Genomic DNA, 24931 nt, shown 5'->3' with positions numbered 1-24931 from the left:
TCTCCAACACTGTAAATGCAGTTTCTTCAGGCCTTCATTAAGATAACTTTAAAAAAATGAAGCAACAACAAAAGCAGCTATAAAAACAAAACTCTACTCATAAAATGAGATACTATTTTAGTGCTATTAGTGCAGTAATAACCACCATATGACTCAAGAGTATTGGAATAAGCATACTGAAAAGAAATAAGGCACAAAAATATGCTCTGAATGCAAACACCAATCAACCACAACAACCAGCAAGCACACTCTGGCTTTCTCTAACAGCACATCAGCTCATCTGAGTGACAGGGGTTTGTGCTGACCAGAAAACACAACATTAAATTGCTTTAGTTGAAAAGCCCAAGAAAGCACAGACACATTCTCATATCTGCTGAGACAACCCACCCTTGTTATAAGCAAAGCCCACATTAGGGAATTCTTAGCAAAAACTGATTTTGTTAGCCTAGATGACATTATAGAAGCGTTAGACAAGATATCTTATATGAACCTGTAATGTGTCTGACATGTCTCTATCCCCAGTGCTTTCCAATAAACATACTTTTAAAAAAAATAGAAAACACACTCCAAGATCAATGAAAAGGTAAGGTCCATATAATTTCTTCATTTTACGTAAATAATCTTCTCAGTTGGACAGTATATTTGGAAAGCAAATGTTTTGGAAAGCAAGTTTACAAAAATCTTATTCCTATCAGGGCAGTTTCAAAAGCAGGCAAGGCCTTGGCTCATTCTGGGGAAGAGGTTAAACAAAAAAAGGAAAATGTAAGCACATTCCTGCTCCCAGTCTTGGTGTCTGATTCCTCACATTGCACCAGCCTCTGCCAAACCTCCTAAAAGCTGTGAAAGAAAGGGGCAAGGATAAAACAAGACAGTGCAGAATCCCATCACTGTTGGAACACCTTGCAGAATATCCTGTTTCTGCTGCAATCCAATTGTGACCACAGACTTCAAACTTCCAAAAAGAATATTTATAGTAGCACACATCAGCCTGCAGCCTTACTAAGGCCTTGGACAAAATGCCTGAAATTTGGAGCTGCCACAACAACTTTGGTAGCACAATTCTGTCAGACCACCCTGCCAGGAGTGCACATGTGGGGATGCCAAAATGGAAAACCTATTGGGATTCTGCTACAAAAGGGAGACAAACAAGCAGCATCCCATCCACACTGTCCAGAATCCCAAAACTATGCCAAAACCACATTTCCATTTTATCTCAGAGAAAATTAAAAAAATGTTCACTCAAAAAAAAAAAACAGCCCAGAGGGGAAATAACACAGATACAGTATGGCTAATCAGAAATACTGGTTTGCTAAGTTAATTGAGAGAACAGACTCATTTTGGATGGCAATTGCTCAGAGGGGCCTCTACTTCAAGGGAGTCTCTCCCCTTAGAATGAAAACCAGATGCTAAATTCATTATTTATATTCCAAACACTGCTTGCAACACTCATTTTCTAATAAACAAGCATGCAATTCTCTATTGTGCATTCACCACCAGAAAATCTTATATCTGTGGAAGAGATTGAGATGTATGCAATATTTCAGGTTCTTTATGATCCTTCCTTAAGCATGTTAACATTTAATATGCCCTAATTAGCTTCCCTGTCAAATTACATTCCTGATTTCCAAATTATAGGCTAACATGTTTCTTTGACTGATGGTTTATATTATTTCTTTGCCTTCTTGGACAAGCTATAAAAGCATTTTTCCTGAGGAAAAGCAGGAGTACTTTTTTTTTTCACTTTCTTCAAGAAGGTGAAAATTTTTTATCTTCAGTATAACTTTTTGCTACTAAAAGGAAGGAAATGCTCCCTGAAGCCCACCACTTTGTGCTTTTCAATTTAATGATACAAACATCTTCTGAAGTAGAGAAGCATAAACTCATTAGCAGCATTTCAGTTCTCTCTACTGCAGAAGCCTGGAGGAAAAAACCTTAATACAGAATATCTGATTCTAGCACTGAAATTTACATCTCAAACCAAATTATAACATCTAATTTTATGCAATCTTTATATCTCAAGTTGGGATTTCTCTCTTTTCATTCTGAAAGGGGCTTGATCTTAATTGGGTTTATGCTTTTCCATTTGTGTCTTGATTTATTTCTGCTTTAAACTATGAGAGACTAAAAAGAGATATTTCCAGGTGGCTTTGGAGAACATAAGCTTTTATGAATGTCATAAATATATATAATAGAAAAGTTATCTATGAGTAATATAATTAAAAAGCATCCTAATGTAGACAAGGCTAATGCATTTATACAAAAACAAATTGAAAATAACACATTCAAATAATAAACCTAATTAAATTCTCCTAACAGTCATAAGCAATCCATCATAGAGAAAAAAACCCAATAAACTGGCACGTGGATACATTATAAAATATTTTGTAGAGTTTACAATTACTTTTAGGTTTCAGATACTCAAGTTTTCCAATAGTAGCAAATAGACATCTACAATGCAATAACAGGAGACTGCAAGATCAAATGCAATAATACATGTTATTGTTTAGCAAAAATACATTAACAGTTATGTGTGAAAAACACATGATTTATACAGAACACATTCTGTACAGGAAGAAACCAAATGAGAAGAAATGAAGTGTAAAGTTAAACTAAAATAGATGAACACATGGAGAGCCACTGAAGTAAAGTGCTGCTAAGAAACCCCCTCTAAGTTGTTACAACACAAAAGTCATAAAAATTCATGTGAATAAACTTATCTATTGAGAAAAACCCACATAAAGCCAAAAATATACATCATCAAATGAGGAACTGTCTGAAAGAAGATGACAGAGTTTATCTGAAAAAGAAATTCAGCTCTGTATCCAATGTCTAGTCATTTCCCCTCAAACCTACAAGTAAATCTCTCCTGGACTCCATTAAATGCCTTCAAGGACAGAGGACAGATAAATCCATCCTCTTTACAAAACAAAAGAAAGATAAAGAAATCTCTGCTTGGAATCCAATCTCTCAGAAGCACTGCAGAATATGGGATGTTTTTCCATTTGAATTGTCAAAGAATGTGATTCACACTTATCTTTTGCTTTAATCACTTGTTAAAGCATTTTAAAACAGTTAAAAATAAACTGCCTCAGCAAAAAATTCAGCTAAAATTTGACATAATATCATAGTAACCACTAAAATATCTCCAATATTTATGATTTCTGGCAAGAATCTTCCCAATCCTTTAACACTTAGCAAAGTGACTGGGCACTGCAGTATATCTTCCATATCAATAAATGATTCAGAAACAGATGGTATAAGTTCCATAAATATTTCAAACAAAAAAAGCCATGCCAATGTTTTTCCTTAGAAGGAAAAGCCAGCCTTAGGCAACCCTGGATGCTAACTTTAGCAGCATTATTTTGAACAAAAACCCCTTTTAAGAAAAATAGATTTCATGTCCTTTTTACTATGATAGGCCAAAGGTCACTTTGTGTTGTATGTGGTTTTTCAAGACAGCTGTCTGTTCAGCTCTGACTTGGAAATGCCTGTGCTTCACTCCAGAGAATTCAGCAAACTGTGACCTTCATGATCATCTTTTCCTCTCAGTTTTTCCACCTGGGTGCATGAGAAATGACAGCAGCAGTAACACTTCCCCGTTCTGTTGTTAATTCAGAATCCTAAACACTGATTTTTACTCAGCAAAAAGCATAAGCACTTCCTATAAATTGTTTGATGACAAATTGCATGGAAATATGTAGCATGAGGGTAGGAAGATGCAAATGAAACATGAACTGTGAAGACAGGTGAAAGAAAAGCTAAGGAAGTCACCAAGTGTGGTGAGGGTGAGAACCTCCCAGGACAGGTTTCTGTCAGAAACCCAAAGTCACCCATTCCAGGCAGGACTTGCCAGGAACCACAGCAGCCCATCCATGCAAAGTGCTCACAACTGTTAAAGTTAAATCTCTGCTCCCACAAAGAGCTGTGGAACACCATGGCCTTTCTCCAAGCCTGCAGAAACCTCCTAATCCCATTTGTGCTCATGAAGCTTAAGGTTGGGTCCTGCAGAGAGATAAGCAGAACCCAAATCTGCATGGATAAGAAGTGACAACACTTTGGGGCACAAGTTAAAAAGATAACAGCCTCACAGGTTGCCTCTAGCCTTTGTGGACAGTCCCATCTCTGCATCTGTCCCCAGTCACCCACAGGGCCAGAGGGCAGGTCTTTGGCAGAAAAGACCATGGTTAGACCTAACAGAAACTTTCCCCAGAAGGACAGTCACTACTTTTCTTCTGCTGTTCTCTCACCTACTCCTCGAGCCCCTGGAGCTCTGCAGCCCCATCTTGTCCCACTCCACCTCCTGCACTCATCCATGCAGCCATGGGCAGTGACAAGAGAGGAACACAAAGGCCTTTGACCAACAGCAAATGGTCAGTGGGTGTCATAAACATCAAGAGAAATGGGATCATAGAACACATTCAAGTAAGCCCTTGAAAGGCCACTTTGTGGAAAGGGAAAAAAACCAAGAAAACAAAAAAGTAACCTAAGCCTGTAGCAGTCCATAAAGTCAAATAAAACATGTTTCAGGCATGTACATGGAGATCATCACAGACAAGAGAGGAAGCACAAAGAGCCCATGTGTCACAGCCATACAAGCAAGACTTGCAGAGCACCAGCACTGCCAGCTGAGCCCTTTGCTGCTATGAAGCCTGAAGCCAAATTCCAGAAGAAGAGAGCTTCCTTTTCTTTCTGTAATACCCACTTTCCAGGGCCCACTGATGCTTTACAAGGAGTGCTTCATGAACACCAGAATTCATGACAAGGAAGTGTCCAAGGTACATCCATTGCTCACAATTGTACTCCTCTCCTTCAGGTTGCAATGCTAATTCTAATCACACATACCACAAAATATGCCTAAGAACAGATGCCCCACAGTAAACCACCCATTTAATAAGCTTTTTCTGTCCACCATTTAGACACAATACAGTAACTGCTAGACTTGCATGAAAACAAACATTTCTTGTGTTAAAAATATTACATATTTTGTACAAGTAATATTAATTTTTCATTTTAATCAAAATGCAAATCTTCCAATAACCTCACTTACAGGATGTTTGGCTGAAAGTCTGCCAGTCACAGTTCCTGTTTGATTCCAAGTGGAGGAAATGAAACCCTGTAATCAGGTAAAGTAATAAACAGAAAAAATAAAAAATGAAGACAAAGAACTATATTTTATTTGATATAAGTATCAGTAATAAAAATTCACTGCAATCAGAACAAGAAAATACAAAAGAAATACTGTTAAATTTTCCATGTATAAAAGTTCTTAAACTGTAAACACTGCAATCATTTCACATATTTTTAGGATTTTACAAGCTACTTTATATATTTCTACCTTTTTCATGCACGCTCGTAGTCCATCCACATAAGTTGATTTCATCTTATGAACCTAAAATACATAAACTCTAAGATAAATGTTTACTTATAAAAAAAGGGATTTTTCAAATTAAAGATCCTAATTTCCAAATGCATCCTGCTTGCAGACTTTTCTTTTTTAAAGACAGTTTTATCCAAATAAATAATGGATTTGTACTCACTGACAGCTTAACCAATTCCTGTGAGTTAGGTAAATGCTTGGTCATAACCTAAAGACAGAGCTTTGTAAATACTATTAAATCAATTATTGAAATTTATTATTTTATATCTTATGTCCCCAGGTCAATAGATTACATGAAAAACACACACAAAAAACCACAAACAAATTTAAAAGAAAATCAAAACCAAAAACAAACCCACAAACTTTTAAACTTTTATTTTTTTTTTTAATTCTTGGAAGCTCATTCACTGGAAACAATGATTAAGCATGGGAGCAGACTAACTAGATAGTTTAGGATTTTCAGGAGGCTTGTCAGCCCAAAATTCCCCATAAACAGCTATCTCTTTCACTTTATGCAAAGCATTTCTTTAGAACTCAAAAAACAAACATTTTGCCCTAAGTATGCTTTACAGCACTACACAAATTTAACACTGATGTTTTCCAATTGTCTTTGTAACGTTGTACAAGTTGTTTGGTAGCTAAAATCAAAGATAGAGCAAAACAACAATAAGCATTAAAATTAAAAAAAGTCTTAAGGATACTGACTTCAAATTAGTATTGGAATGAGCTTTTGCTAGTCGACTTATTTACTTATTTAACTATAAATATTTTTCTCCCTCGCTAAATTTTGCTTTAATGCAACTAGATTCTGTGAAAAAGTATCAGCTCACCTGGCGGTATTCTAAAATTATCTTAGGCAAGGGATGAAGATCTTGCAATTTATTTAGCTGCAAAATCAAGAATGGGAATTACTGACATACTTTTCTTGAAGTTTTATTATTAAACAAACTTTAACAGAATACATTTTGGAGGAAGAAATTTTCCTAACAAGCTGAATGGACAAAATACTGGCAGAAGGATGATATCATTCAAGCAATCCCAGCCCCAAGGAAGCCTTCATTAGGAAGGATGGGAATTTTTCCTTCCCATTTTATTTTCACTCCTGTCCCACACAGGAATAAAAAGACACATAGACATAAAAACTTTCCCACACCAACTTTGAAAACACTGGGGTGAAATGCGTGTGTACTATTTATGGCCCTTTGTTTGGTTTTTGTGCTATACAGCACCAGTGCAAGAAAGAACATGATGGAAATAGACAAAATAATACATATATACACATGCACATATTTATATACACAATCCAAGAGGAGAATTTCTCCTCTTCATGCCTTAATAAAAGCTCCAGGAAAACGTCAAGAGAAATTCAAATTAAAAAACAATAAAATAAAGCATATTTCTGATTACTTTGATTGGAAACTGCCAAAAATTCTGTTGAGAAAAACAAATTATTAAAATAGAGATTGGATATTTATAAGTACAACAAAAAATTCCTGGAACTACAATAGTCCAGGATGAAAAACAGATGCAACTGTACTAAAATTTATATTTAAAACATAAGGGTTTTTTCTTGCTACGAAGGAGAAACTAACATCGTCAGATTTATTGTCTACTATTCATCTCCTGCAAGGTTTCATCCTACCTTTCTCCAAATAACCAAGTCTCAGCAGTTGGAAAGAGAATACTGGACTACATAAAAGCATTGCTTTGATTACAGCTACAAATTCTGTGTTCCCACAAAAAGGTGACGTGAATTCTATTTCACTGATGCCTCTCACTTCCCAAGGCTCTCTGTCACCCTCCAAGGTTACATGGCTGATCTATGAAACCTCCTTCTCCCTGAGTAATGTGTGGGTTTTATGGTTATACTGTTGAGGTTACTGGAGATCATATTTGGTAGTTCAGACACTTGACTGAATGTGGAAATGAAAGTGGAATTTCTTTCTTAAGGAATAAATATTACCCTTCTACCTTCCCCAAATATGTTCATGTTCAGCAGTGAATTGTGCACTTTAACTCCTATATAACCTAGAGCAATTCAATCGTGGCACCAAATCAGAAACAGGTGCAGCTGCACAGAGGCTTTTTCTCTTCTAAGAAGAATCTCCATTGCTATTATTATCTTCACAAAATGTTTTTTTAATGATCTGACAAGGGTATTAAGAGCACCCTCAGTCAGTTTGCATATGACACCAAATTGGATGGAAGAGCTGATCTGCTGGAGGGCAGGAAGGCTCAGCACAGGTATCTGGACAGGCTGAACGGGCTGAAATATAACTTAAAAGTTTTGCTAAATCATGCAGCTGGTTTTAAAACCCTTCCCTGTCTCACCACAACTTCTGAGGTGGATACGAGCTGTTGTATTTCAGTTCTCTGAAGTTTCTCACACAGCGCATGCAGCTTTAACTTATCAAATAGTACCTAAGGTAAGAAAAAGACAATAAATCTTTCAGTGGTTCAAGTGCTGAAATAGAAAGGAAAATTATTGGGTGCGTAAACTTAAACAGAAACAGGTTACAAGGTAAATAGAGCATACTGTAGCAAAGAGAACTAATACAGAATTGAAAATCTTTATTTTTGAGCTATTGAAGCTCAAAAAAATATTGACATATTTACTAAAAAAAGAGCATAATTTATGCACATACATTCAAATACAGATTATTCAACATTGTCACAATTATGAAAAAAATTATACGCCCTTCATTAAAACCAGAAAATAATTAATATAGAATAAGTCAGAAGCGGTAAGGATATATCTGCTTACAGTTCACCTGTATCAATAAATCTGTAGAACATACACCTTAAGCAGAAACAGTAGAACAAATGATACCTCTCGGAGCTGACAGCTGCTGGTCAGAAGGAATCGTTCTCCAGCAGCCTCATGAGCCTCCTGTTCAAGCTCTTTGAGCCGCAGCTATAAATGACATCAAAATTATTCTGCTTGCACTATTATTTTCTTCAATATCTGCTGCTTCCAAGGTTCATGAGAATATTGGACCTTTATTTAAAATGGAGTACTTGATATTGTGTAATCATGGCTGGCTATCAACATTTGTTTGAGCAGATTGCTTATACACTCCTTAATTTATATTGTTTTATGATTTGGGAAGTGGATTTATTGTAGTAAGTAGTACCAACATTTTTGGTTAAAGAATTTTGGTTACTGAAGCCTACAGAGATCTGTGAGAAACACAGCTATGCAAATTATTCTGATAAATTAGTAATCTGTCAGACCAGTATGATTATCTAGTCAAATTTTACGTTACAAAATAGGATCCTCTTGCAGCTATTTTTATCAAAGAACACTCATTTAAAGAGTGCATTGTTCACAAAAAGAGGGAGAGGAGTCTATGACTTCTCAGGAAAACGGGTACTGAAAACTGTAAGTTCAGAAAGAGTCATTACCATTTTTACTCTACAACACATAACCCAAAAGGACCCGTGCATTTTGTAATGCAATTTCAGTTCTGGGACAAGGCTGATGACTCAAACGTGTCTTTCACTTGCGCAAATAAACAGGGAAGTATCCTAAAATGTAAATATAATCATTTATTATGATATACTAAAAACATCACACTATTACATAAAATGTGACAAAAGTTCCTTCTCTTTTTAATCAGTTATCCTCAGTAAAAGCACAAAGATGATGCTATGTCATTTTCAAGAAAAAAAATTAATACAAAATTTACCCCTAGAATCTCTGATGTTTTTTTCAGTTCTTGTTTGTTCACATATATTTTGTGTGTTTCCATCACTGTAAATACAATTTTAGGTTAAGAACATTTATAATTCACAATTTCAATCTTACATTTTTCTTAGACTATAAAATGGAAACTCAAGCTCACACAGCTGTTATGAGGCTAAGATAACATTTCATATTCAGAGGAATTACATTCCACTTGAGCATAGTCAGCAGCTGTGTGAAAATAGTGAAGATTCATATTTTGAATTGAACTTTTCATACCTGCCAGAATTTTGATAAGTGGAAGCTCTAATGTGCAAAATAAGTTCCACAAACCTTGAGCCTGTAAAGTAAGTTATAAATACATTCTTCAGTATTTCCCAGTGAGCAGTATTTCACTTTCTGTACATTCCCTTTTTACATGACAACATGTGTCTGTGGCATGAAATACTACTTAGTGTAAATTATAGTTTCTAAATGCTGTCAGTTCTCTTTGTGGGGAATAGGAATTCTGCAATAGTAACTATTTTGTACAAGAATGCTAATAAAGAAATATATATATATATATATATATATATATCTCCTTTTTTCCAAACAGTTTAGTTTTAAAGCAAGCTTCATTACAACAGGACACACAGTTATACTTTTTCCTTTGTTCACTTGAACGATTAGGTAACCATTCATAATTCATAACTTTGTCTTCATTAGGGGGAAAATAAGAGTTAAAAGGGTCATGTCCCCAAATTACTTACTGAGAACAGAAACTCTGGTGTTTTTTTAACCACTGAAACCACCTGACTTGTCTAAAAACTCTTGTGGGCTCAGGCTCAGTGTTTCTGTGCCTTTGGTGTTTCCCTGCTGCCTCCCTCCATGGTTTGCTCACCACACTGCTGATATCCACATTAACATGGCTCCACCACCTCGTGGTCCAAGCCCTACCCCTGCAACCAGCAACTTCAAAAGCAATCCCTAGGAAACAGTAATGCCCCTTCTAGCAGAACGTGGTGTATCCTGTACACTGGCACTTTTCCAGGTATATGATCACAGGCAGAAAACACACACACCCCAACAGATTTCTTGAGAAGCATTCTGAACTGCAATAAGGGATAAAATAGAATAAAATAGTTCATTTGGAAGGGACCTGCAATGACTATCTAGTCACATTGCCTGGTCAATTCAGGGCTGACTAAAATTTAAAGAACATGATAAGGGCACTGTCCAGTTGCCTCTCAAACACTGACAGGCTGGGCCATCAACCACCTCTCTGGGCAGCCTGTCCAGCATGTGAACAGTGCTTGGTTAACACAACCTACAACAAAAGATATGCTGAGTTTTCATAAGCAAGGAATACATATATAGAACAATATATGTTCTATTTCTTTTAACACTTTTTAAACAGTAATATATAGATTTAAAATATTCAAAGACAAGTCAATATTCTGAACCTTTCCTGTTCTCAGAATCTTCATTTAGTTAAATGTAGCAGATGAAAATTTTCTCCTAAACATTAACCTTGACACCCTCTCCTTCTAGAAAAAATAGCAAATTTGATGGGCAATTTATTTTAAATGTTGACTGCCAATGTAAATCACGAAGGACTGAAGCACTGCATTATTCTCATTTGAATGAGAAATACATCATTAATTCTCTTTAATTCAATACTTACATAGTTATTACTTACAACTTACCTTTAAGCCATGAGTAAGGTCCATCATTACGTTATAAAGCTTCTCCAAGTTCACACCTAAGTTTTGATACTGACATAAATAAACCAAAAATATATCAGTAACTTTGTTGCTAACAATACACTAAATATTTTGGCAATATAACTTCTTTAAAAGGCATAAATTGTAAAAATGTGATTTTCTGTTTACCTTCTGTTAAAATTTCAGAAACATGATCTCTGTGAAACCCAAATCATTAACACAGCACTAGATTATGAACATTGCAGATTTTGCCTGTTCCTGTACTTACATTTTGCATCAAGTACAGAGAAATATAGTATCGATAAACTGCCTTTGACACTGAAGTCAGAGTTCCCTTACTACTTGTAAAATGAGGAAAAACACCTTGCATTCTTTTTCTCACATAAGTACTGCCACTCTTGTGCCAGAACTGTTCATTTCCTTCCTTTCTGTTCCAGAGGTGTTCCACACAACACCAGGTCACCTCCTTCAATTGGCTAGAATGCCATTTGAAATGTATACGAATACTGAGAAAGATTGTTAGCTGCAGTTACATGACCATTAAAAATAAACTTAATAAAGACTGAGAAACAGCAGGCCTGGAAGACAAAATGCAGAGGGCCCTCTTCAAAACTGAAATATGCAGATCCATTGGTGATGATCCTTGCTCTAAAACAGTCTAGTCCATACTGCAGTGAAAAGTCACCATTTTGTCTCCGAGAAACCTTGTCCATACCAACTTGTTCTGGAACAAGTGAGCTGTCTGTGAAATACAAACAGCTTGCTTGATGCCTTCCTGGAGGTGGAAGAGAGCCCAGTGACAGGCTTCAACTGACACCAAAATTCTTCATCAGTAATTGCAGCAATGACAAGACCAGCATAATGCTTAGCACCTGTTCCAGCAAATGTTTCAGGAGTGTGGACCATGAGCACTTTGGCACAGCACCAAATACACAGACAAGCAGCAAGCAGCACATCCTTGTGCTAGAGGTGTGTGGGTGAGCTGTGGGCTACAGAACAAACCAGCAGTCATTCCAAGAACTGTGGTGGGTGGACAAGACTAGCACAAGACAGGGAGCTGCACTGAAGCAGTGAGGCACAAGATGATTTATCACTTACCACAGATCCCTCTGGCAGTATGGACAACTGTTGGGAATCTACCAGTAAAAACAGAGCAAGAAGACTGAAGAGATAAACCTGGCAAAGAACCAGGAGACACAGGAAGAACTGGAACTCACTGAGCAAAGAGAGAGAAGCCAAAAAGGAAGTGTGAGAGTGCAGGTGACAAATTAAGGAATAAGGAATGGTGGGGGGGAATAGTCACAGGATGTCACAAGGAGACATTAACTGGGAATTGAGTGAACAAGTCACTGGAGATGGCTGTGGCGAGGAAACAAACTAGACCTGAAGCAGGACAGGAAGGAAATAAAATTTCAATATTTAACACAGAGCTGGAAATCAGGATAACAAAGTTGAAAAATAACTAAGAACAGATGTGACATCTGAAGAACAAAAGACTAAGTCAAGCTAAGGGAAGAGACAAGATTAAGGATGCTGACTCACAGCAAGGCCATCACACATAAAAGAACCATAGGTAACTTCTGTCTATTTGCTTGTCTATTCCCACACTAATAATTTAATTCATGAAGTAGCTTCTGAAGAACTGCAGTTTACAGCCAGTGCTTTCAAGTAAACTGCCTCTGCTTTTCTCAGAAATGTCTACATTGATGGGTAAGTGCCAGCATAACCACCCCCTGTCTATACTCCAAGCCCTCTTGGCATCTGTGGATTTGTATCCTACAAGTCCTACAATCATGGTACAACACTTGGTCTGAATGAGCAAGGCCTCTGAAAAGTGAATGGCAGAAAAGACAACATTATTTAGGTTGTTCTACATCATCATATCCTTCAAACAACCTCTGACAGCTAATATGTCCACAGTAGATCCCCACTGCCCAAAAGAGGTACAAACATTTTATAGCATTCAGGCAATACATTTCAAGAGAAATACAGGGGACATTTGCTATGATAAAGGAATTTCCATAGTGCAGGGGATAACATCTCAAAAATTTCATCATGAATTCTCTCACACTGAGAATTAAAATTCACAGATTTTTTCATACAAATGCTTGAAGGTTCACATTTGACTCCCTGCTGTTTGTCAGCCTATGATGTGGTGTGTACCAGCTGAGAAATTTAGCAAAATTGTTAATAACCATCAACTAAATACAGGCTACAAGTGCACAGGAACTGGACAACAAACATAGCATTAGATATTTTGGAAAGGAGAGTTGGAAATTATTTCTCAGGATAGTGAAGAGAAAAAATATAAAACTCCATATTAATTAATGTTGTTACTGAACTTTACAGTTGTAAAGTAAAATTTTACAGCTGTTCCTAGAAAATGAGCTCCCATCTTGGTAGATGCAATAAAACCTCGCCTTCTCCCCTTTCTTTCAATTTCCAACATGTCACATTAATAGAATATTTTTTCCATTATAAAATCTTCCATTAGAAAATCCATCTATTATCTATCTTCTTTTGCAATATCTTCTAAGCAAAAGTAATTCTATTATCATTTCCTTCCCTTTTTAACCCAAACAATTGAAAACAAACTACTTACAGATACATTTCTCAAAGTGCCTGAAGTGCCTGTATCTGTATTCTCTGCTCCCTTTGAAAAAGGCTTTTCAAAATACTTCTGTATTAAACACTCAAAGGAAGGAACTGTGTCACTGGGGTTTATCAGCCATGCTGCAATCCTTGGATCTAACACGACACTATTGGCAACTACAAAAACAAGTTATTCAAAATATTGAAAATACCTCCCATACTGAAAAACAGCTTTAAAGTTTTGCCCATCTTTCCTGCACACACACATCATAAAAGGACAATATTTACTCTACAAAAATATCAAACATTGAATTCACAGCTGTAACACATGGTCAATAACATGACTACACAGGAGGAAGTGTACTATCGCACATTTTTGAAGAGTGTTGTTTCATGAGGTTGGGGTAGATTTTTTGGTTGGTTGATTTTTTTCAAGTTTTCAATTATAAGTAAACTTTTGGCTCCTTAGATTAACTGTAAAACCTTCCTTTCTTAGAACTGAAAACTTCAAGCTGAAGGGTTTTTTTATGAGAGTCTCCCTCTGGTACAGTTTTCTTATTGTTGTTAACTAGACTGATATCCACAAAATTGCTGTTGGGGATCAGGGAGAGATTTACTTTCTAGCAATTGTTAATGTATATATGAATTCACATATGGGTGCACAATGCACTGTTGCCAAAACTCAGAACCTTTTGTCCTTTAACATCATGTGTGCTTACACTGCACCCTCATGTTCACACAGATGGATAGGATGGGCCAAGCCCAGTGCTGTTTCACTTTCCTTTGAACTACAATCTCAACATGCCTCCTGCACTTCTGCCAAGAACAGGAGAAACTAATAACTAGGCTGCTTTGTGATATATTCAAAGATAAACCTAATTATCCGCTTCAGAAACCCCTAAGTAAGTTTAAACCATGACCTACAGGTACATTTCTAGAGAACTCCATGCTACACAACCTTGCAGACTCAGTTACCTGGAAGCAAACTTTAATGTCCATAATGCAAGTCACAGCTACAGGACTACTCTAAAGAGAATTTTAGGGATTTTGTTTGTTTTGTTGGAGCTTTGTGTGCTTGTTTTTTTCATAGCAGAAATAATGCATGAGGAAGCATGAAGTTTCCAAGTTTAAAAGCCTAAACAAGAATTGGTTTGGTTACTAGAAACTTCAGATTCAAATCCCATTAATTGCATCACAGTACCAAATTCTTCATGTGTGTACAAGTTACATACTGTCACTATTGCCAGTCCCTTTACAGCATTTCTTTTCCCACTTTTCCCATTCCCAGTGCTGGATTTTGTACAGATCCTCAATGTCATTTACTGAAACTTTTCAGATGCTGAACACAAGCTGATCATTCTCCATAGAGACAACCCTTACTGAAAGGTCACATGTACTTTTGTAATTCACGCAGCAGTAATTTCACAGAATTCACAGAATGACTAGGTTGGAAGAGACCTTAAAAACCATTGAGCCCAACCCATGCCCTAACACCTCAACAATTTGATATATGGAACCAAAAAAAAAAACCAAAAAAAATCCCCCCAAAAAAACAAAAAAAGACATTATATTTACATCTTATGCTTGTTGCTAGCAATTGCTCTTAAATCCAAAGAGAAGAGTCTTACTTGTTTCTATCAAAGGAACATGGGCCCATTCAAGTGATTCCTAATTCTGACAACTATGAGCATCTCAGATTTATTTCAGCCCTTGCTTTTAGCATTTTCCTAGGAAGTTTTTTCCTAAGGAATATGAAACATGAAGTAGTTTCACCTTTTCAGCTATAGTCAGGACTGTGTTGAGAGCTTTTGTTTCCACTGGAAGCTATCCTTAAGTCAATGATTTAATTCCTACTCTGAGAAGAATACATGAGGCTTGACATGCCAGACCTCTGGCCATGACCTCCTCCAAGAAAGGTGTTCTTTTGTATGGTACTAAACTCTGTTTTTCAATATATTACTTAATTTAGGAAGTAATATATTGCTTACTAAATTTAGTTATTTCTACACTCAGTGATTTTAACAGAAACACCAGTGGCACAGAGATTACAGGATGAGATCATAGATTCAATACTTGCCTTGTTTCCAGCTGATTTCATTATCATAAATTTGAAGTAGAGTCCTCAGGAAATCTTTTGCATTGAAGCAAATTATTGGAACTTTGCACTGCAGCATTTGGAACAACACTTGCCTGCACAGAAGTAGCTCATTAACACACACTATACTGCTCCTAGATTTAGTCAATCTATTTACTTTGTTCTTTTAATTAGCACCTAATACTAAACAGTTAACCCAAGACATTTCCTTATTCCTATAAGAACAGAATACTGCATTTGAATATGAAATTATCAATTCAGTAATCCTCAAAGCTATGTTCTATGAGAAATTAAAACATCCTAGCAGATATGCCTTACCACATGCACATAAAGAAAACAAATCCTTGTTTAACTCTTGAAGTGCAACCTCAATCCAAAACATCAGCTGGCATCCCTGCAATACTCCAATATACCCAAATAAGATCACAGAGGCTAAACTGATGTAGCATTATAAAACACTGATTTTAAAGTTACTAGACAATCTAAATTGCCATAACTGCCCTGTGTTAATATGCTGTTTAAATCCAGAATGCTTCATCTTTGTCATGTATTTCCATACCTCTTGAAAATATCTATAATTGCTTCATTCATGATATTTTAAATAGATATAACCAACTAAATAAATATTAGTGTATAGATTTACCAACTATGTGTGTCATTTGTTTTAGTAAGTTATATTTTGGGCAATATAGAAAAATAATAGTTTTTATAAAGCATTTTTAATGGTATGAGACCACAACTCCAGAGTTTGGACACATTAGAAATCACACAGATCGCAAGGTATTGCTGTATGCACTATAGATCCATTTTTAAACAATCACACCATTCTTATAATAAGTAATTACCCATAGGTTTCAACTAAATGCTAATACTCTTAATCAGCTTATCAAATTTTTACTGTTCATATGTACATGCTTTACTGATATGTTATTCTCAGTTCCCAACAATCTATATTCAAGCTGACAACATGTTATTAAAGTACTTGTCATGTAACTCCAATATTTCAGCTGAAGAAGCAAAGCCATGACTTGTTTCAAGCCATGATTTCAAGCTGTGGAAGAGATACAGCTAAGAACCAAGTCCTGCATCTTGAAATTAATGATTTGTAATTAATAATCCAAATTCAGCAGTTTACAATAAAACAGCAATTATTGAAAGTCATAAAATATTCTGATGGAGTTTTAACATGCTAGAGTATTACACCTAGGAATCAGATTCAGTTCTCATTTTTCCCTTTTTGGGTTATGATTTTCAAGGTAATAGGAATAAAAATGGACTTTGATTATAATAATTGGAAGTTTAAAACATAGTCCAAATTTTTATTAAAATTTAGTATAAGTATTAAGCAGATACATAAAGCCTTTACTTCCAAAATTATATTGTATTATTACTGAATATTAGTAAAATTTCACCTGGAATGTCAAAAGCCATTTAAAAAAAAACTGTACTAAAAAAATTTAAAGCATTAATAAAGCTCAGAAAGGAATAATGTCCATCAAAACCGTACTAGTTAAGAAATGCAGTTCATGAAATGGAAGATAAAATACAAGAAAGATAACTTGGACAAAACATATTCTTTGGTGCTGTCCAGCTTTAACAGCTCATAAAGGATTTGCAGGTGAATGTAAACAGCTCCTACCAGAATCCCAACCTAATTCTTAAAGGGCTGCAGTCAGTGACATGCTGAGCCCATAGGAATAGTCTATTGTTATTTGGTTTCTCTTAGCCCAGACTTGATACAGAACTAACACAGCCAAAATGAAATTCAATGAGACTGACAGGTAAAGATCAGGCCTGTGCTAAGTAACCAACACCATTACTGCTGAAAGCATTTGTAAAGCAAAAGAGTATTCTTTCCTTCATGCTCTCACCAAGAAAATTTCTTGTGAGCCGGTTCTCGTTCCCAGAGAGATGACTGTTCAGTTTTTAAATAAATTAGTTTATCATTTTCATTTGCAGCATTCCAAGTATAGCCAGCTGAAGTGTGACCTGGAGAGCAAGGCTGATCAGTCTGATTCTTCACCAGCACAACAACTCCTTTTACTGATAAGGTAGAGGCCTGTTAAACATAATTACAATAGAGTTTCCTCTGACAGATTTTGTGCAGTCCTATAAAGAAAAATTCCCAATATTTTACAATATGAAACCTATTTTGTACACTACAGTTACTGCATACACCATTGACACATGCAAGAGGAGCATGCAAATGTTTCAGCCTTGAAACAAAAATCCTAGTGGTTTCATTTTCTCTAAGTTTTACCTGGTAGTTGAAAATAAAATGTAATGTAAAACGTAATTTTTGGTATGTCATTCACAAAAGTGTTGCCAATGAACATGGGTTTGTGATTATCACTCACATGCAGACTCAAATGGTTCTACAGAAGTGACTAAATAAAACCCATCCTTCACTAACCTGCTCTGAGTTGAGCTGTGAAGAACCATCTTGAAATATCATAGTAGTTATAAAAGCTGCTGCCTGTTCTATAGCTGCAAGGAGTTTGCTTTTTTCTTCACTTCCTAAACTGCTGATATCACAAGGATACTTTCCAGAAGACTTTATTTGTCCAGGGGTACAGCTGTATCTTCTTTCATGCAACATGGAGGTATTTACATGCAATTTTCTTGTTTTCTCTAAACAAGATGTAGATACATTTTGCTTTCTTTTAAGAGGAATAACCATTTTGTTTTTCCCATCCTTCAGGGTTTTTTCTTCTACTGAAAAACTTCTTTCTTGATATTCCCATTTTGGGAAGCCTGAATCCTGGTAACAGCTCAGTATTTGGGTATCTTGACAGCCAAGTATTTTATCCATATGCACTGTCCTGACTATCTGACCAGCAGTTCTTTTTTCAGGGCTGACAGTTGTTTTTAATGTGGCAATTCTGGAATCATAATCCTCCTGGGAAAATCAGAAATTTTTAGCAAACCAACTATTAGACTTATAAGGAGAAACTAAAAATTGCACTAAGTTAGTTTAGATAAGCTTTCAAGAAAGCAAAATTCTATGAAAAACTGTTGGTACTAACAAAACAGAGCCAGTTTAGGGGAGCCACATAAACAAAAATTCAAATATGTATCAGTAGAGATTTTGTTGACATACACCATTTGCATCCACAACCACTTCTTTTTTAAGCTACTATTAGTCCAACACTACAAATGGCAAATTAACAACCACAAGAGGCATCTAATCCAATAGCCTGTCTTCCATAGTGTTATTATTGGTTATTATTGGTTATTATTGTCTGAAGAGGGAAGACACCCTTCATCTTTAGCTTCAGCATTCAGAGCACTTTTCATGACAGCTTCATTTCTTATAGAACTTTTGGGAAGGGACTTTATTGACTGCTTTGGAATCTCAAGTATGTGAATCAACTGGATGCCTTCAAATAACTTACAGGATTGCAAGACATAAAAAATACATAAGAAAGTTGCATTGAAGTATTATTATTACATTATTATATTACATTGAAATATTAGTATTACATTCTATTCTGTTTGATCCACTATACCCAGAACAGTTTTTCCTACTCCAGACAGTCCCTGGATCCCTCCACTGCAGCATGCTACAAACAGCATTAAGCAAGATGCTGCATGGTAGTGCTTGACTTCTACTCCTCCATCCTTATTTCCTTCAGAAATTTCCTTGCTATGCTACTGGCACTAGTGCTTATTACTTACTTTGCTAGTTTCTTCTACAAGCTCCTCAGCTGAAATAGATCCTCTGCCTTGATTTTATTTCTCTGGAATGGCAACCAGTGACCCTTCCAAGATTCCCCAAGGTAAATGTGTGTTGAAATATTTACAGATATACAGATTTGCATCTTCCCTCAACACTTTTTATGCCTCAATGACAAATAGGCCTTAGAGGAGCTGGTAAGTTTCCACTCCTGAGGCATTTGAAAATATTATGTATTAGTGATGCATTTGCAAGCTTTTCCTCAAAGTTATTTTGAACCATACCACTGTATATTTCATTTAACTTAGTCAGATGAGGCAAGTATAGAATAAAACAAATTCTGCTTAGGTCACAATTTTTAGTGATGTGACATTTTTTGACATTTTTTAGTAGTCTCCTTCATACTGCCTCTTAGCCATACTACTTTTTCCAGACACAATTTAGTATTCATTTCAAATCATCAATATTCCACTTTGAATAAATCCCTATACTACCTACAAATGTTCTGGATTTGGAGGGCAATTCCATATAATTTCTTTTAAAAGCTTCTATCCAAAATTCCATATAATTTCTTTTAAAAGCTTCTTCAATTTTATATAGTTTTCTTGTTGAAAATTAATCATTACTTTTACCTATCTTTCAATGCTTCCAAAAGATTATAGTCTCTGTAAGAGCACCTGTCAGCAGGGAAGGTTTTAGACCTGATCTCACACAGATCAAATAAAAACAAATTTTTCTCGTGAGTTCTCTAACTGTTCCACAAAGCAGTTGGCTCCTAATTTTCAGTTGGAGCACCATGCCTAAGGTTAATATTCATCAACTTCACTGGAAAGTAAACTGAAATCTCTCATAATTACTGTATTTTGGTCTCTTCTAGCCCAGTCTCATTCAGTTCATCTGCTGTCATTACCACTGCAAAAACTGAGAGCTCCCCCCTTCAAAGGAACCACCAGGTCCTGCTGGGCTCCCTCCAGTCCCCAGCAGAGTTTTCACTGATCAAAGGCTGCTGTCCACCTCCATCCCATCTGTATTGATTGAGCAAGCCACAATGGCAAAGCCAGTAAGTTTGGGGCCTTTTCATGGTTTCACAATATGCCTCAAACCAGTTCTCATATTCCCAAACCTTAGAAGTACAGAGTCAAGAGGTGAAAAAGGCTTAAGACTGCTTTAGGTCATATTTCACAGGATCTACTCTACAGCAAAAGTACAATTACAGGGTAATTCTAACACTCTAAGTAAACAGGAAAAGGAAGCTAATTCAGCTTCTGCTACTACCAAAATGGATAGTAGATGTTCCAAATGAAGACAAATTATTGGATTTTTGCAATGCTAACCAAAAGGTGGGCACTATAATGTTACCAGAAGGGGAAAAATCCTGTCACAGAAGGGCCAAATATTTAAGAGCCATAGAAAGACAACTAATTCACTCAAGTGTATGCTCCAGACAAACTGCAAATAGTTTTATCATTTAACACAGCAGAATTTAAATTAGGACACTCTAGTAATTATAGAACCAGGAATAAGCAATTCTCTTTTAAAGATTCAAAAAATATAAACAAAGGAATTTAATTATCAAGTCAGAATAATACAGCAGGAACTACAATTAACCACAGAGAGGAACAGCAGCTTCTGTGAAGAACTAACCTTCTGTTAGAAATAATGGCATGGCTGGAAGTAGAGAAAATGACTCCCAGGATGAAGTTTCACAATTTATGTCAATGTAGGAAGATCTCATTAGATGCAGCAAGTCAAAATTAGAGTGTCATCATTACAAAAAGGGGTTCCACTCCTATCCATGTGCACCCACAGCTGCATGATCGAGTGTAATTTGTAGGAAACTCTCTCATTCCACTCAAGGCATCAGCTTTCTGCATCTTGAGCAACCTGAATGGAATTGAAGTGTGCAACATGCCCAGAGTCAGAGTAAGGAGGGTTGTGAAATTTGCAGCTGGGATTAGTAGCAGCATCTGCAACTCATCAATCAACTCAATGGATTTTACAAGCAAAGCCTGAGCTGGGGCTGCCACAGTTACCTGTTCCCACTCCTGCACTGGCACTCACTCCCATGCACACCAAACCAAATTCAGAGAAATTATTAAACCCAAAATTAAGGGTTCCTAATACAAAATAATCTTTCATACAAATCAGCTCACTTTTATAATTGTTCAGTAACAGGAGTCTAAGAACATTTCTAAACTCTGGTGGCTGTCTGTGGCAACCTCATTTCTGATCAATCTGTCATAAAAGACCAACTTCTTGTGAAAAGGGAACAGAAGTTGGGCCCAGATTCTCAAAGGTAAATACAGACCGAGTGGAAAATAAGACAGAGGAAGTTACCTGAACTATGACTGTATAAAATCTATTATGACAAAGCTTGTCATGAAAGAACCAATGTATAACTTCAAACCTCCTACAAAAAGACTGCTTTTATTCGTTTTCAATTCTACAAAATGCTTGCCTTTTCATTTCTCAGATGTGCATCCTTATCATCTAGTTTATTTTCCTTTGTCTTCTCTATACCTTTAAAAAAGAAGAAACAATTTACAATACAAATGAATCTGCAAGTAGCCCATATACCTTAGGTTTCATACAGGGTTATCTTACTGACACTTTACCAAACCTGAAAGAATTGTAAAAACATTTCCCTTGACAACCATTTAACAAGTTTGTATCAAGTTAGTATTCATTTTTAAAAGGGCCCTGCAGGTTCCAAAATATGCATATGCAAAAGACTGCTCTGTCACCATTAAGAAAAAAAATTATTTAAAATTCACTACAAAGCAGAAAAGCCTTTTCCATGGTATTCAGAGGAAGCATTACTATAATTCTGTAATTATGTGAATTTCCCTCTTCAAGGAAACACAACTCATTTTGTTCATAGTAAAGCTGGGGGTATGAACACTAAGGAAAAAAAAATCCAAACTCTAGAAACTTCACACAGCTGAACTGTTTTCTTGGAATTCAGCAGCAGTATTCCAGGAAACTTTTGTTCTATAAAGCATTATGTGAGTTTAGCACATCGTGTTTAACAAACTGACCATGTTTCAACTGCAGGGGATAATTTTTTCACATTGCTCATCTTGCAACAGAACAGGCATGGCAAGTGACACCATTAGGACATGTTTTCTTTTCTGCCTTAACACTGGCCACAAGTCCCAAGAAAAGGAGAAGCAAGGGAAGGCTGGAAGGAAGGAGCCAGGGGTAACAGGCTAGCAGGAATTACCTCAGTGGGCACAGAAAGAGGATCAGGGAAAAAGAGAACTCCCCTCAAGTGCAGGTCTCCCCAGAGTTTGCAGTTAGGATTCCTTTATGTCTCAATTATCTTATTGCCCAGCCAAAAGACACCTCACAGGCAGAGTATGTGTTTTGTCTGCCCATACTGGGTACAACACCAAACTGCTGCTGTCAGCTATGAATTGGCATTACCAGCAGCAAGGTACTCTCTGAAACAACAATGGTGTTCACAAATATCAAAAAAAGCAGAAGGTCACCTATTTCAATTTACTAGAACTGTTCTTAAAAACACTTGTCTGGCCAAATCAAGACCTTTGTCTACTGAAGAAAATAAGCTTATTTATGCATGTTGGTGTAAGTGTATAATCAGACACTGAGCTCCAGCTCAAACTTCTAACCTAAGCTGTTAGAACGGCCAAAATGGCACAGCTGTGTTTGTAGCTTCAAACATTTTACCTTTGTTTTCTCAACACTTTCTACAATGAGATAATAAATGAAGAATTATAGTATCTGAGTTTACATTCAGTGCTTATAATTGTTTTACAGTTAGACACTTTTCCTTGACAAATCCAATCCCCAGAGAAGATGATGAGGATTACATTTCTCTGCTCCAGCACCCAACAGTCAGTATGACAGGTACTGAAGAGATCTGCAACTTCCAGTTTCTGAATTATGGCAAAGTATCAGCAGATGGCAGCAGAAACCTATCCCTGCCTCCAACTCCTCAAGGCTTGATGAAAAGATTGGAGCTCCACTGCCAGGATAACCACAGAATTTCACCAACTAGGTCAACAGTGCAGATACTTTTTCTATTTGAGCCCAATATTCACCTTCTAAAGACAAACATTTTTTCCATTAAGTAGAGTTAAAAATTTAAAAATCTCTCTATGAAATACAGTTCAATGCAGTCTGAAACAGATCACTAACATCAGAGGTTTGCAGTTGTTTTTGGTTTTTTAAGAGAGGTAAACTTTTTACAGACCCACACTAAAGCAATATGTATATGTATGTATGTATGTATGTATGTATATATATATATATATATATATATATATATATAATGTATGTAGGTGTAGGCAATGACAAGATTGCAAGAGAAGTAAAATATCAAACTGAGGCTCAAAAGAAATCAAACTTTCTTTAAAATCATCTGGGTTTTGGTCCCAAATGTACCATACAATGTAGCATTTTAAAATTAACTCATCCCACATTTCTTTGAATGTGTATCAGTGATTTACACAGTGATGAACTATTACCTTTGTCACTGCTTCACCACCAGGCTCCACTGATCCAATACTTTACTGAAAGAGGAGCCTGAACCACAATTAATATACAACAGTGGCTGCAAAAACCACAATATACACAGGAATAAATATCAGATTTAAAGCCCATTGACCAAATATTCCAGGATTTAACTCTCAGGAGGAAACAGACAACTGAAATCAAGCAAAACTCTTAACTTTCTACTTCTTTCCAGAGCCACAATTTGACTGCCTGTGATTTGCACAGAACTGAGAATAAAACTTGCACCTTGCAAAACCTCCTTAGTGCCCACAATATTCTGGAACTGCTGAGGTAACATTGCCTAATTTGTTCTTTCACAGGGACTTTGGTTCACTCTTCCCCCTAGAATTTCACAAGGAGCACAGTGCTAATGAACACGTGTTTTAAGGACAGACATGAGTCTGGAGAGCTCACAGGTCTCCTGTTAAGTTCCTAGTACCTCCAGTGATCCTTGAATATCTAGTCCAGAGCCAAGTTAATGTATGCATCTAATTTACTACACTGCAGTACTTAAGGAACAGTCTGAAATTCCCATATAATTCTGTACCACATAGGAGGAACAGAAAGAGAAAAAATTAAATTGGTGGTACCATTCCTTGCACTCATACATAACATTACTGAATTTGAAAAGTCACAGCAAGTCTCACAGTAACAGCTTAATTCCTTTTCTAAACCTGTAAACCGAAACATTTTCTTTTTCTTTATTTAAAAACAGGGACTAAAGGTTTGATACTGTTGTGTTTCAACTTTTCAACAGAAAAAAATCAGGGTAAGTTTTACTCACTCTGGTTATTTTCTCTGTTAGTCTGAACTTCTACAGGAATAGACTGCAAAGCCGTCATAATCCTCTGAGCAATATTAGATAAAGGCACTTTAGAAATCTCACATCCTATGTACTGCTCCATTTCTAAGGTTAAACCTAAACACAGAACACACAAATTATAAATCAATCAGGGCCATGAGTAATCTTCACTTACATTCTGTTGAAATTAAAAACAAAATATAATGAACATGCTTAGCCATTCATTCTCAGTGGAAAATTACATTTGCTGCCAGACATGCCTATCAGTACTGTATAGGAAATAAAATAAATATAATAATTTATAAAAACAAACTTCTTTGAAATAGTGTTTTAATACCCCAACCAAAAAAATCAGCAGTGCTAAGTACAGCCAACTTGTACTGAAAGAAAATAAAATCTGACAAATAAAACAAGAAGTATGTCTGAGATACTCTCCCCCTCCCAGCATCTTTAAAGTAGTCTGTATCTAGCACATGGATACAT

General features: G+C 36.2%; 1 protein-coding gene across 1 annotated transcript in view; it reads right to left on the bottom strand.

Annotated features, from left to right (window-relative positions):
• The window catches only part of POLN (DNA polymerase nu), an 88085-nt gene extending 63397 nt beyond the window's left edge, over nt 1–24688 (bottom strand). Inside the window, exons 1-14 of the mRNA XM_074541668.1 lie at nt 24431–24688; nt 21587–21648; nt 17866–18351; nt 17324–17511; nt 15435–15547; nt 13368–13534; nt 10748–10816; nt 9342–9402; nt 9067–9131; nt 8208–8291; nt 7709–7798; nt 6208–6264; nt 5336–5389; nt 5048–5113 (exon numbers count right to left, since the gene is read on the bottom strand). Of these exons, the coding sequence (XP_074397769.1) occupies nt 5048–5113; nt 5336–5389; nt 6208–6264; nt 7709–7798; nt 8208–8291; nt 9067–9131; nt 9342–9402; nt 10748–10816; nt 13368–13534; nt 15435–15547; nt 17324–17511; nt 17866–18351; nt 21587–21648; nt 24431–24551 (1683 nt within the window). The 5' untranslated portion in view covers nt 24552–24688. The remainder of the gene's footprint in view (nt 1–5047; nt 5114–5335; nt 5390–6207; nt 6265–7708; nt 7799–8207; nt 8292–9066; nt 9132–9341; nt 9403–10747; nt 10817–13367; nt 13535–15434; nt 15548–17323; nt 17512–17865; nt 18352–21586; nt 21649–24430) is intronic.
• Nucleotides 24689–24931: the final 243 nt, after the last annotated feature.

Source organism: Zonotrichia albicollis, chromosome 5 (genome assembly GCF_047830755.1).
Source record: "Zonotrichia albicollis isolate bZonAlb1 chromosome 5, bZonAlb1.hap1, whole genome shotgun sequence".
Classification (NCBI taxonomy): Eukaryota; Metazoa; Chordata; class Aves; order Passeriformes; family Passerellidae; genus Zonotrichia; species Zonotrichia albicollis.
Note: the sequence above shows the minus strand (reverse complement) of the source record. Positions and strands in the feature narration are given on the sequence as shown.